The sequence below is a fragment of the Crocuta crocuta genome, unplaced genomic scaffold (genome assembly GCF_008692635.1).
Source record: "Crocuta crocuta isolate KB4526 unplaced genomic scaffold, BGI_CrCroc_1.0 scaffold130, whole genome shotgun sequence".
NCBI classification, from domain to species: domain Eukaryota; kingdom Metazoa; phylum Chordata; class Mammalia; order Carnivora; family Hyaenidae; genus Crocuta; species Crocuta crocuta.
In genome coordinates this window covers 3,740,132-3,753,498 of record NW_027527920.1, presented here as the reverse complement: position 1 = coordinate 3,753,498, position 13,367 = coordinate 3,740,132, and the positions used below count along the sequence as shown (strand labels likewise).

The 13,367-nt window shown below is 39.1% G+C and overlaps 1 protein-coding gene across 5 annotated transcripts in view; it reads left to right on the top strand.

Moving 5' to 3' along the window:
* Nucleotides 1–13,367, top strand: part of LRRC49 (leucine rich repeat containing 49) — a 153,251-nt gene that overhangs the window by 53,858 nt on the left and 86,026 nt on the right. Inside the window, exon 1 of one of the 5 annotated variants that reach the window (XM_077746282.1) lies at nt 1,760–2,162. The exons of the other annotated variants lie outside the window; for them this stretch is intronic. Within the exon in view, the coding sequence (XP_077602408.1) occupies nt 2,122–2,162 (41 nt within the window). The 5' untranslated portion in view covers nt 1,760–2,121. Of the gene's footprint in view, nt 1–1,759; nt 2,163–13,367 lie in introns of those variants that run through there. 5 annotated transcript variants of the gene reach the window in all.

The following is a 13,367-nucleotide window of genomic DNA, read 5'->3' as shown; positions in this document are numbered from 1 at the left end:
TTTCATCAAAATTCTTCCAGGTTTAATTATACATGGGTGTGTCTATACATGAGTTTGTGTGTGTGTGTGTATTATTTTACTATAGATGTGGGGGCAGGGTTACAACGTAAATACATTTCTCAGTATGGATTGAGTTTACAGAGTTTGAACAACGCTATAGAGTCTAGCTACACGCTTTCATCATTGCCTCCTGTACTTCTATAATTATTGCATTTCCATCGTTTATTGAACTTTCATTCTAAATTGTTCTCCCTGCTAGACTATAAACTTGACAGAGGCAAAAGAATATATCTAAAGTGCTCACGACAGCCTCTCCAACATCTACTATGTGAATCATATTACTCTTGTAGCAAAAAACTTTCAGGAAGAATTAATTTAATCCTTCAAGTAGATTCTTCTGTGTGGCTTAAGAACTTGTTTTGGTGGGTCCGCTTTCATGCCATTGCTAAGTCATTTGGACTATGTTTTATTTAATGCCTGGACGTGTGAGGTTTAAAGGCTTAAGCAGCCAAAGTTCTCTTGGCCGTTGTTTCTGGCTTCTAGGTCAATCTATCGATTTGTCAGTCAAGATCTTGCCCAGAACTTCTAAAACAGAGAAAAATCTGTAGAAGTTAAACCTTCCTATTACATGGGTTGTAGCCAGGTTGGAGTCATGGGTGTGCTTGGCCTCAGGGTACAGGCAAGAAGGATTTGCCGTACCTACAGGGCATTTAAAAACAATAATAAAATTGGGGCGCCTGGGTGGCTCAGTTGATTAAGCGTCCAACTCTTGATTTCAGCTCAGGTCATGATATCACGGTTCCTGAGATTGAGCCCTACGTCAGGCTGTGCACTGACAGCTTGGAACCTGCTTGGGATTCTCTCTCTCTCTCTCTCTCTCTCTCTCTCAAAATAAATAAACTTTAATAAATAAATATCCATAATAAAACTGACTAAAAATAATTTGCTTTTTGTTATCACCACACACTGGAAGTACTAAACAGTGTCCGCATACTCTTCCCTGCCTGTGTGGGCCTCTCGTACCCGCTTCCTTCCGCTTAGTAAGGCAGTGTTCTGTGGACTCTGCTTTCTCTTTATGATGTCACTGAACATTTTGAGCTAGGTTTCCATGTTCTTTTTTGAGGAGAGAAGACTATTACAAGTTCTCTAATGATCTCTCTTAGTATAGTATGACCAGAGTCACCAGACTGTAAGCTTTTGGGTGCGCCCTTTCCTTCATCGTGGTTCTCTGGGGCAAGAGTAGCCCCCAGGCTATTTTCAAAATTTATAAAAAATAGTTCATTAATTTTACCTTTATCAGGAAATAATTCTTTTTGCCTTTCTTTCAGCTATATTTTAGTGTGGTAAGCCACACCATACGAATTGTATATCCAGTCAGAGAAACTCAGACTACCGTGCAGTTGTCTGTTTTAGTACCAGTCGATGTTTTAAGGAAGAAACGATTTCACTGGCCTTCAGAATGTATTGGTAGTTATTACGAACTCAGGTTGTTACATGCAGTGTTCCTATAGTTGAGGCTTTACTCTTATACTTTCCAGGATTCCACGTGTTGCTTATGTCATTTTGGCCTGAAGGATATTAATTCTTCTGAGTTCTAGTATTCAGCAAACTATTAGAATGGTTTCATTTTTTTTTTCCTTTGTGGCTGAAGTTAACAGGTAACCAACAATAGGCAAATCTTACTCACTGAATTAAACAGAAATCGACAGAAAAAACGGAAACGAACTATTGACAGATCTTTTCCGATCTGTCGGAAAAGTTTTAAATTTAAGAAATGACTACGTTCTTGCCGAGGAAATGCCATGACCAGTACCCGTTTGTTTAGCTCTGTTCCTCTCTCGGAGGGGTTTGCCTAATGGCTCGCAGGTGATTCGCCTTCAGGCCAACACCTAACAGCATTTTTCTAAATGTGAAAGGCATTCTCTAAAGAGGACCCACAAAAACAGTTCTAAAACTAGGGGCTTTTTTTTTTTTTTTTTATCCATTGCTGTTCTACTTCTCCAAGGTGAGCAAACCCCCCAGGGCTTGCTGAGGCCTTGTACCTAAGCGTCTGATTGTCAAGCTCTGCTGCAGCCTTTCAGTCCTTTCAGAAAGGAAACAGGCGAACAGAGCCCACAACTAATGACAGATTTGTCCCATCACTTCAGAAAAACAGACTTAAGGTAAGAGAAATTTGTTCCGTCCTGTTTAGAGTTGACCTAATTATTCGATCTGAATACATTTAAAGCATGGAACTTTTACTAAAATTTTACACAATCTTCTATGTACACCTTATTTCAGTATTGCTTTAGTACTGGTGACTTTTCCGTTTAGACATCAAAAGTAGAAATTATTCTAAAATACTGGAGTATATGAAAATATTTAAAATGGACCAACTTCATTTTCTTCATCGTCTTTAGGACATTCAGTTTGTTAGATGACCAGGCTGTTTGTAATACCCTGCATTCTAACATGAAGTCTTGTTTGACTTTTTCTACCCTAAGCGGAAGGCTACACAGTGTAGTTCATTGATTTTCTCTATTGTTTTATTTTTTTGTTATAGTCAAAATTCCTTTTTCTTTATGTCAGTTTTAAGCATTTGTTGATCCCATGGTAGACAGATTGGTGACGTCAGGTAGCATATTAGCACCATGATACCAAATACTCTTGGCAAGTGGCCAGTATTTTGAACACATTGGAGAGCTTTTTCTCATTTAAGGGAACCAACCTGCTGCCCTTCACTCATCGACATTGTAAGCTTATCCTCTTAATATTCTATAGGTAAGTGAGCATCAGAAACCAATCTTTTTATATATGCCTTATATACCTGTATAGTGTGTTTTCTACAGTTATATAGTCTATAATTATTTTGCTTTAAGCAGCATTTTAAAATGAACAGAGTGTATTTGCTTTATATCTTCCCATTTATTAAACTGCATATAGATTTTACTGCCAAGAGAAAATTATTTCAGTGACCCGAATAGAGATTAAAGACTTCATTTAAATATGGCGTCAGGAAGCCCCCCAAACCAGCTGGCCCTTCAGCGGGAGCAGGATCAGAAATTGTGCGGGGCCCTGGAAAGGCGAATACGGGGTCTTGCACCCTTACCACAAATGGCAGTTTTCCATCTTGCCCCCGTCCAGGGCTTGCGGGTTATTCCTGTTCTCATGTGTCTTGCTTGAGGATTCTGTAACTATCAGAACGTATTTTCTGAGGACCGTTTTTGCAAGCCCAGTGGTTTATCGAAGAGCCAGAGTTCTTAGGGCAGGGGTGGCAGACAGTAAGGAAGAAAGAAAAGGGGCAAAAGTACAAGGCAGTAGGGACACTGGGGACCCTCTCTGTATTTGTGTTAATTATCCCTTTGCCTTACCTTTGAAGGAGGGAAAGGCAGAAAAAAATCAAGGAGCTAGCATTTCTTTTTTATTATTATTGCAGCCTTATGTTATTCTATTTGTATCAGCATCTATAGCCACTTAAAACATTAATTCTGTCATACAAAAATATACACAAATGTCATGGGCTTTATTGATCAATTATGAAGGAACTCCACTGGGAGTTTTCCAGATACTCACTCGTATTGCCATCAAGTTTCGATTTTCATTAGTGTATATGTGTGTGAGTTATTCTCAGAGGAAGAATTCTTGAAATCAGATTAAGCTAAAGCCCCATGAGCAAGCTGTTCATACACCTCATCTCAACCTGGGCTCACACATACACAGTCGAGAGGCTGATAGCTCTTTGGGGAAGTGGATTAGCATTTTTATTTTTATTTTTTTAAGATTTTCTTTTTAAGCAATCTCTATACCCAACACGGGGCTTGAACTTGCAACCCTGAGATCAAGAGTCACATGCTCTTCCAGCCGGGTGTTCCCTTGAATTAACATTTTTAAAGACATTGACCAAAGGCCCTTTGTTAATGTGATGGCTCTAAAAGTTGCTGGAAAAATTTTGGTGCATATTACTAAGAGGAATTTTGAGTCTTAAAATTGCATATGATTAAATATTGTATTGGGTAGTTGTTTCTAGGTTCAGAAACAAACAAGTATGGTAAATTGAGACCAACATGTATTTGATGATTTCCTTTTTTTCTTTTTTTTGTTCTACAAATGCAGGCAAATACAAACTGTATTCAGAAACAGACTTACGGTATAAATAGGTTAAATCCAAAATGCATTTAGAAATAAACTTAAGATATGTGAGTAGTTTTGTTATGCCCAGATTGCGATCTCCCCAAAATCCCAAGACCACCAAGGAGTCTGAGTCACGTATGCAAAGGCAAAGGGCTTTATTACGGGCTTAAGCTCAGGCTCCCAGGCCTCACCAATGCAATGAATCCTTGCTGAGAGCCCCGAACAAAGGAGGAGTAGGGTTTTTATTAACTCTAGTGCGGGAAAGGGGTGATGGACGGGGACTACGTGATAGGACAAGGTAACGGCCGAGGTTGTTACGGCGCAGAGGGACTGGTGAGTTTAGAGCAAGGTGGGCCAGAATAGTGGCCGGTACCTCCCAACCTCCAGTGATTGGTTCGGACACAGGGAAGGGCGGTGGCCCAAGCCTGCTGAGTCAGGCCTCAGAGACTTGGGTCTTCTGATCCCTGGGGCCTTCTGAAGCCTGTCATGGCACCGGTTTGGTTCTTCAGTTTCTGTTACTGCTATTCCTCGTGCTTGTATATTATAGAAAATACTTCCAAAAAGGGTTTGAAGTAGTTTACAATAAGAACCCTGAATATAGTGGCCATCAACATTTAAAACAGAAGTAAATGAACAGCTATTGAAAGTATTGAACACATTGGTCAGTTCACTTCAGGAAAAATAAACAAGCTCAAAATTAGTTTGGCCAGAACCCCAAATCTATACTTCTACCTGGAGGAACTTCTGTTAATCCTTATCATCCAGTCTACACTCCAAACAAGAAGAATTGTTTCCTTCTCCTGATCCCTCCACAGGGTCTCTCAGTATACTGAGCTGTCTGTCTGTATCTATGTCCAGTTAGGCACCTTTCACTTCTCATAGTAGTGGTCACATTATGCACCTTGTAGACACGTAATCATTATTGTTTTCATTAATGAATAAATAAAACCAAAGTGTGAAGCTGATGTTTTCCAATATTCTTAGATAATTCATAGTAGCCTTACTCAATATGCTACTTAGTGTCTGAGGATTCAGTTTGCCGCTACTTCGTCATGGCTGTCCTCTGGGATATAAACTGCTAAAAAGTAAATAAAACAGGGAAGTCAATTTAAGATTATATTGTGCTAGAATAGGATTATAACGCTTGTCATAAGATCTTCCAGCCCAAAGGCTGCCTTCAGTGACTTAAGATTCCAGTGAGATACTTTTTAAAAATTTGAGTAGATTCAAAGTTGCTTCTTGGAGAAAATCTGAGACTTCTCTTGAGGTAGTTCCTAAATCATCTGGTGCAAAAATAAGATCGCCCATTATGCGAGCAAAAATATGTATCTGATTTTCATATATATGTGAAATATAGAAATATATGTGAAATATAGAAATATATGTGAAATATAGATAGAAATATGTATGTGAAATATATATGGAATATATAGAAATATTTAAATTGATATGATATATAAATAAAATATAAAAATAGATCATTATTATTAATCTTGGAGCATGTGTAGGAGCTGCTTTCACAGCTATACCTCTACTCCTCTAGAGAAGGAAAGAGAGGGAGAGGGAGATGGGGACCGAGAAAGAGAAAGAGAAAGAAGGCTCCTTGCCTTCTTTTGGAATGTAAACAGATGGTTACAGATTTTTTTATCCTTTGGAATGTAAACACATAGCTCTGGGAGATAAATTTCTTTATCATTCCAAAGTTGTCTATCTACACAATCACCCTTGAGCCCAGGTGCCAATATTCTTTTCTCAGAAAACCTTGACCATACAGAGTCATGAACGTCTTCACATGGTTTCTGGGTACAGAGTAGCTCTACACGGAAAGCATAGCCTTCCTGGGACCTCAACTGTATAACCTGAGTGTTCCCTGAGGTCTCCTCACTGTGTCTGGTTGGAACCCCGGTGTCTCCCAGCTATGCATGGCCTATAGGTCAGTATGCTTTTACAGCCCCTCAATAGGTGTATTGCACTGGCCTTCCCAGAGACTTGCCTTGCGCTGGTGCATCCTAATATGCAGCCAAATACTTAAAAGACCCCTATGCAGATTTCTAGAGTTTCCTGGCTATATAGCTCCCTTTACTCCCTGCAAATTCCAGCAACCTCTGACCTTTCTTTCACCCACCCAGTGAGATCTCTGTTCTCTTCTTGACTCTGCTTCCTGTGCTGTGATCTGGAAAGTGCCTCCAGGCAGAAAGCCAAGATGAATGTGGCTTTCTGGTGTTTCTCTTCTCCAAGGATCACAGCCCTCTGCGGTCCGATATTCAGTGCCTGCTTCATTTATTTTGTCCAGTTTCATAGCTGTTTACATTGGGAGAGTAGTCTCATACCATCATTGCCAAATTGCAAGTTCTTTCTATCAGATTTTCAAAGTATCATGTTATATATCATCTTTGCCGTCTGTTAATCAGATATGAATTCCGGGGGCGCCTGGGTGGCTCAGTCGGGTAAAGTGACCTTGATCTCAGCTCAGGTCTTGATTTCAGGGTTATGAGTTCAGGTACTGCATTGGGCTGCACACTGGGCATGAAAGCCTACTTAAAACAAAACAAAACAAAAAACAAAAAAAGATATGAATTCCGTTTACATTAACAATACTGTGTACCTATAGCCAGGAACCAATGATATAATCTAAACACAAAGTGGCAGGTGTACAGGTCTCTGAAAAGACTTCCTGGTATTTAAAATGAACAGTTTAGAAATGAGCTAAAAATAGATTCTTCAGACTCTAGCTAAACTCCACTCCAGTATCATGTTATTCATTCAGAAAACTCCATGCTCCGTTTTTATTACTTTATCTTCCTATAGAAATGGTTTCAAAAACTATGGTTTAACAGATTCCAATCTTTACTGAAGAGACTGAGGAAAGAACTAATTAAACCAGAAAACTGTGACGGGTGAAAGATACAAATGAGCACAGATTTTATTACAGGTCAAAGTCGAAAGGAAATACTACAGATGTGTGATCAAATTATTGGGATACTTTTTCATATGCGCACATAATAAATATGTCTACATTTGGCCATTCTTTGAGTCCATGTCTGAGATTGCAGGATCATGTCATTTTCAAAAGAAGAATATTTTTCCCTATTTGTGATGGATAAATATATATAATCTAAAAACTATGCTAAATTAGGAATAAATTTATAGGGATTGTATATTTGTCCGAAAACTGGTAACTTTCGACGTTTGAAGGGCTGATTGATAATCATACTCTTTCTCTTCTGCTTAAGTTTTAAATCAATTGAAAGATTCAGGAATCAGACAAATGGAGTACAAAATAGCAAAATGTAATTTAGATACACACCTACGTTCAGGTGTTCTAATATACCTGTCCTGAATTGGATACCTGACTCACTCTGTCACTGGCAGAGGAATTGGAAAACAGGGAGCTACCTCTCTGGGAGCATTGGTGCTGAAGAGAACACCCCCATCCTGGAGACTGGGTGGCCTGAAAGAAAAATAAAAGAACCCGTGATTATTATGTATCTACTTTTGGGAGTTTACCTTTTAGGAAGCGTGGGTGTGTGCACGCGCGCGCACATGCACGCATATGTGTGAATAGGTTATTAAATAGATTGAATGAGTTCCTTTTTCCATATTAGCATTTAGTATTAAAGATGACTTTTATGAAGGGCTGAAATGTAATTTGGTCAGGAAGGGAAATTATTGCCTGACCTTGAAAGGCAGCGGGTTTCTAATGAAGCCCTGGTTAAAACAGGAGCGTATTTAACCCTTTAAGAAATCTTTTTACATCCAAAAACAAGAGTTAGGAGTTGGGATTCTTTATAAATAAGGATAGTTCTGGTTCCTTGCCTTGAAGAGAAGTGAATCAATCAGTTGGACTTGTTTGTCGTGGGCACATAAAAAGGTATCACAGTGACTTAAGATGCCTTAAAGGGGAGTTCAGACTGTCAGCTAATCTCTGAGAATTGTTTTTGGTGAAACTCCCTTCTTTCGGCTTAAAAAGAAATTGACAATGTTACTTGTAGACCCCATGTTAGAGACTATAGTTTTGGGGTCAGATATCTCCCAGAAAGCACTGAGCAAATCTGTAAATAAGATTAATAATATTTTTTGCTGGTTCTTTGATCTTGTCTTTGAGGTTTGCTTTTTTGGTACTTAAAAGTTATCGCCCTTATAATTCTCCACAATGAGGAGTGATGAGATCACGTGATGCTGGTTTTTCATAGCTGCATAGGTTCAGCGTCTAGGACTATCTTCAGGATACCCAGAGGATGGTAGCTAGAAACTGATCCTTCTTTTCCTTTACCATTTCCTTAAAATATCTTCTCCATTTCTTTCATCTAGGAATTTAAAATTGTGGCCTGGTTGGTTGTTGAAGAACATTGATTATGCATTTCTAAATGTAAAACACCAAATGATAAGGCAGTTTGGGGAGTGACAGAAGGCACATATATGGCTCCTGTTTTCTGAGTGTCTATATGATCTAATGACAGCGCACACAAAGGAGCGAATGACAGAAATCTGAAACAAACAAAGGCTACATGGCATAGAAAAGCCAACAGGCCCCAAATCACCATTTGTCAGCTTTGCAGCTCTGGTATAAAGAGCAGTTATTCCCTGATAACTCTGACAGGAAGTTTCTGAAGGGCCTTCATGTTCATAATTATGACTCAGTACTAGCAGCATCGGCATAACTGGGGAGCTTATTAGAAACCCAGAGTCTCAAACCCTGTGCTAGACCTACTGGATCAGAATTGTCATTTTTAATAGATCCCTAGGTGATTCGAAGGTTCATTTCAGCCTGGGAAGCGCTATTGCAGAAGATTCCGATGGCGCTCATTTAGGTCAGGTGCCCTGTCGGAACTAGTCATTCTGGCCAGGGGCATATAGGGCACACTGACCGCTCAAGCCCGCGACATATGTTCCCTGTCCCCTAGGACAACGGGGGTGGGATCAGTATGTGGACTGGGTTGACTACACAACAGAGGTGTTGTTCTGTTGCTAGGGGAGGGGAAGGTGAGCCGAAGATAATAATAATAGATAGCCAGTTAATTTAGTTCCTCCTTCATGCCTGCGCTCACATGAGCGCTAGGGGTAGCCTCTCTGCGTTGGGCTGTTTCATCCCATTTCGTGTGTGCGCGCGTGCGTGCACGTGTGTTCCCCTCCCAACCTCACCTCACAGTGCCATCTGTCTGCCTGACCTAGATATCAGAGATGTTTTATTCTTCCACAGCATGGCTCTTCTATCCCTTCTCAAACACATATTAACGCTTTAAGGATAAGCACGCACACGCCTGCGTCTCAGGCCTCCTTCACTTCCTTGCACTCTTGATACACCCGTGTGCCTCCCTCTCTGCCTTTCACACTACCGCTAGGACGTTAATCCTTGCCGTCCTGCCTTTTCAAGCTGGGAACTGTCTGTTAAAATGCATTTGTATTTACTAGAGGGAGTCATACTTCTAGCCCTAAGGAATTAAGAAATTTTTACATACAGGGGAAGAGAAGGTTATAATCCTTTACTATTATTCATTTTGATGCTCAAATTTCCTCCAGATTTGACGAGCTGACTCCTGTTGTCTTTTTTTTTTTAAATGTTTTATTTATTTCTAGGAGAGAGAGAGAGAGAGCGTGAGCAGGGGAGGGTCAGAGAGAGAGGGAGTCACAGACAGAAAGAGGCTCCAGACTCTGAGCTGGCAGTCAGCACAGAGCCCGACGCGGGGCTCGAACCCACGAACCGCGAGATCATGACCTAAGCAAAAGTCGGACGCTTAACCGACTAAGCCACCCAGGCGCCCCTCCTGTTGTCTTTTGATATGTCCTCATCATTTTTTGAACTCTTCCTTACCTTTTGGCACAACAAGACATTCGAGTCTCATCTTTTGCAGTCCTGGCTCTGGAATCAAGCAGGAGTTTTGATTCCTTTCTGTGGCAAATGGTATTTAGAAAGAAAGATTTGAAGGCTAAGTATGTTAATGATTGCTGGGGTATCATTGCTTCTAGGCTTTCTCAATGGGCAGTATAAGGAGATGTGTGCACATATGCGTAAGTGTATTATACGTCTTTATTTATCTGTCTGTGTATGTTAAAACCTGTGGCTTCATACTGACACCCTCCATGAATTCAGTCATGAAACTTGCAATTACAGTCTACTATCACCAGGCTTATTTTAGTCATCCACCGTCACCCCCTGTCCATATTTATAATTCGTTTCTCTGACATTGACTGCCATTATATATATTATTTGCTTGATATTTGAATATATGGAAAATAGCTTCAGACTTGCCAACCCATATTTCTGTGGGAGGAAAAAGACTACTAACCGGGGTTCAATATTTATTGACATTGTTTTGTTCTTAACCTAAAGGTATATAATCGAAGAACTGTATTTAAAAGTTGCTTGGGTTAGTTTTCCACCAGTTTTCATGGTGATTAAGTTATTCATTTGACCTGCTAGAAACATTTATTTGTTTCTGTTTGTGTCCTGTTTTTGTTGTTATTTCCCCCCTCAACTTTGCTATAATTTGGTATATTTATTTTTCAGTCCGCGTAACCAATAACATGGTTCCGAAACTTGAAACTATGCAAAACGGTGTCACTCAGAGATCCACTGCTTTTCCATTCTTTCTACCCCACACCCAACCCCACTCCTTCCATTCTATTTTCACCCACCCCTATAGAAAACCAATGTTGTAAGTTTCTGGTTTTATCTTTCTTGCGTGATTTTTTTTTTTTTTGCACAAATTTGCAGATACATGAGTACTAGAGAGAAATTTGCACATTTTTTTCCTTCCTACTTGTAGGTTTTATTATTTGCACTAGAATCCCGTTTGGAGGTAATCTAATTGTTTTTCAAATGTCTATTCGGTTGGGCCAGAGCGTTTTATTAAAAGGCCCATCTTTCCCCCAGTGATTTGGGATCCTGTCTTTAGTATCATCAACTTGTCTAACCCTATTTAGGTGTTGGTGTTTTTACTGAGACTGCATTAAATTTTAAAATTAACTTGGGGAAGTGATCTCTTATGTTAAATCGTTCTATTAGGAACAAGGGATGTATTTCCATTTAAGTTAACTTATTGTGTCTTTCAGGCATATTTGAAAGTCTTCCTGATATAGATTTTGCACATTTCTTGTTACATTTATTCCTAAGTATTTTATGTTTTCTGTTGATATTATATCATTATGCCTTCTGATGGGTCATTGTTTGTGTGTATGAGGCTATTAACACAGATTTCTGTGTTAATTTTATATTCTGCTCCATTACTTAATTCTCTTTTGTTTGGGCTAGTTTTATCATTGATCCCCTAGGGCAGCACTCTGTAATAGAACCTTCTGAATAGAATGGAAATATTGTATAATGCCCTGTTCAGTATTTTGGCCATTAGCCACATGTCACTATTTAAATGTAAAGTAACATTAAGTTAAATAAAAGCTAAATAAAATTAAGTGGAGTTAATAAAATTAATTATTTAAATCCTCAGTCTCACTAGCCACATTTTAAGTCTTTGGTAGCTACATGTCTCTAGTGGCTACCATATTGGTTAGACAGCTTAGCTCCCTGGTTTTCCAGGTATACTCTAGGCCATCTGCAAATAAAGATGGTTTTACTCCTTATCCAATTCTTCTACCTCTAACTTATTTCATGTATTTAATTACATTGGCTCTTATCTTCAGTAAAACTATTGACTAGCAGTGGAATAGTGAGCACACTTGCCTTATTCCTGATTTAGTGGAAATACGTCAATGTTTCCACAATAAGTAAAATAACTGGCTGTCATTTATGTATTTTTATATTTTATTTAAGATGTTTTTATCATATTAAAAAAAGCATCCATCAACTTTTATTTTCTTGAGTCTTTTCTTTCAAAAATCAGTGTTGAAATTTTTCTAAGGCTTTTTCAGTATCTGTGGAGATACCCATATGATTTTTTTCCTGAGATCAATTCATATTGTAGTTTTTATTAATAGATATCCCAATATTGAACAAACTGCATTTCTAGAATAGATAGCATTTGGTCAAGTTATATAATTTTCTTAATGTGGTATTGAATTTTGTTTTCTAATATTTAAAACTTTTGTGGGGTGCCTGGGTGGCTCAGTTGGTTGAGGGACCTACTCTTGACTTCAGCTCATGTCACGATCTCTTGGTTCATGGGGTCGAGTATGGCATCAGGCTCTGTGCTAGCAGTGCAGAGCCCATATGGGATTCTCTGTTTCTTCCTCTGCCTCTTTCCTCCTCTCGTGTTCTCTCTCTCTCTCAAAATAAACAAATATTTTTAAAAAATAAACAAAACTTTCGCAACAATACCTGCAAGTGGCATTGATCTATTATTTTTTCTTGTTTAAAAGTACTATGTTTACTAGATTTAAGTGTCAAGGTTATATTTGCTTCATAAGACGAATTAGTAAGTTTTCCTTAATTTTCAATGCTCTTGAACAATATGTGAGGCATTTGTACTCTCTGGTCTTGCAGTTTCGGTAGAATTTCCTTGTGAACCCGCGTGTGTGTGTTCATTCAGAGAATGTAGGTTGATACAATGTCCTTGATTCTTTGCAGGCAAAGTCTGTTTCAACTACTTACCTCTTCTTTTGTGCTACATAAAAAATACAAAATGAGTAAGGAGGGCTGTGTTCCAATAAAACTGGATTTATGGGCCTCTCTCTCTTTCTCTCCCCAGAATAAATAAACATTAAAAAATGTAAAAAAAAGAAAATGGGGGGTGTGTGTCTAGGTGGCTCAGTCAGTTAAGTGTCAGACTTCGGCTCATGTCATGATCTCACAGTTCGTGAGTTTGAGCCCCACATCTGTGCTGTAAGCACAGAGCCTGGAGCCTGCTTTCAGTTCTGTCTCCCTCTCTCTCTGCCCCTCCCTCGTCCCTGTTCACCCTCTGTTTCTCTCTCTCTTTCTGTTTCTCAGAAATAAATAAACATTTTTTAAAAATTTTAAAAACCTTGACTTATGGATGCTGAAATTAGGATTTCATATACTTTTCACATGTTATGCAATGTTATTCTTCTTTTGAGGTTTTTATAATCACTTAAAAATGTAGACTGTTACTAGTTCATGGACGCTACAAGAACAGGTGCTGGCCTGTGTTTGCTCCATGTCCTGTGCTTTGCTCACCACCAGTCTTTCTTTCTGTTTTTAAATTTTTTTAAATTAACTTTTTAAAATTTAGTTTGAGAGAGGGTGTGCAAGAGAGGGGGAGGGGCAGAGAGAGGGGAAGAGAAAGAGTCTTAAGCAGGCTCCGCACTGAGAACAGAGCCCGACATGGGGCTCAATCTCACCACTG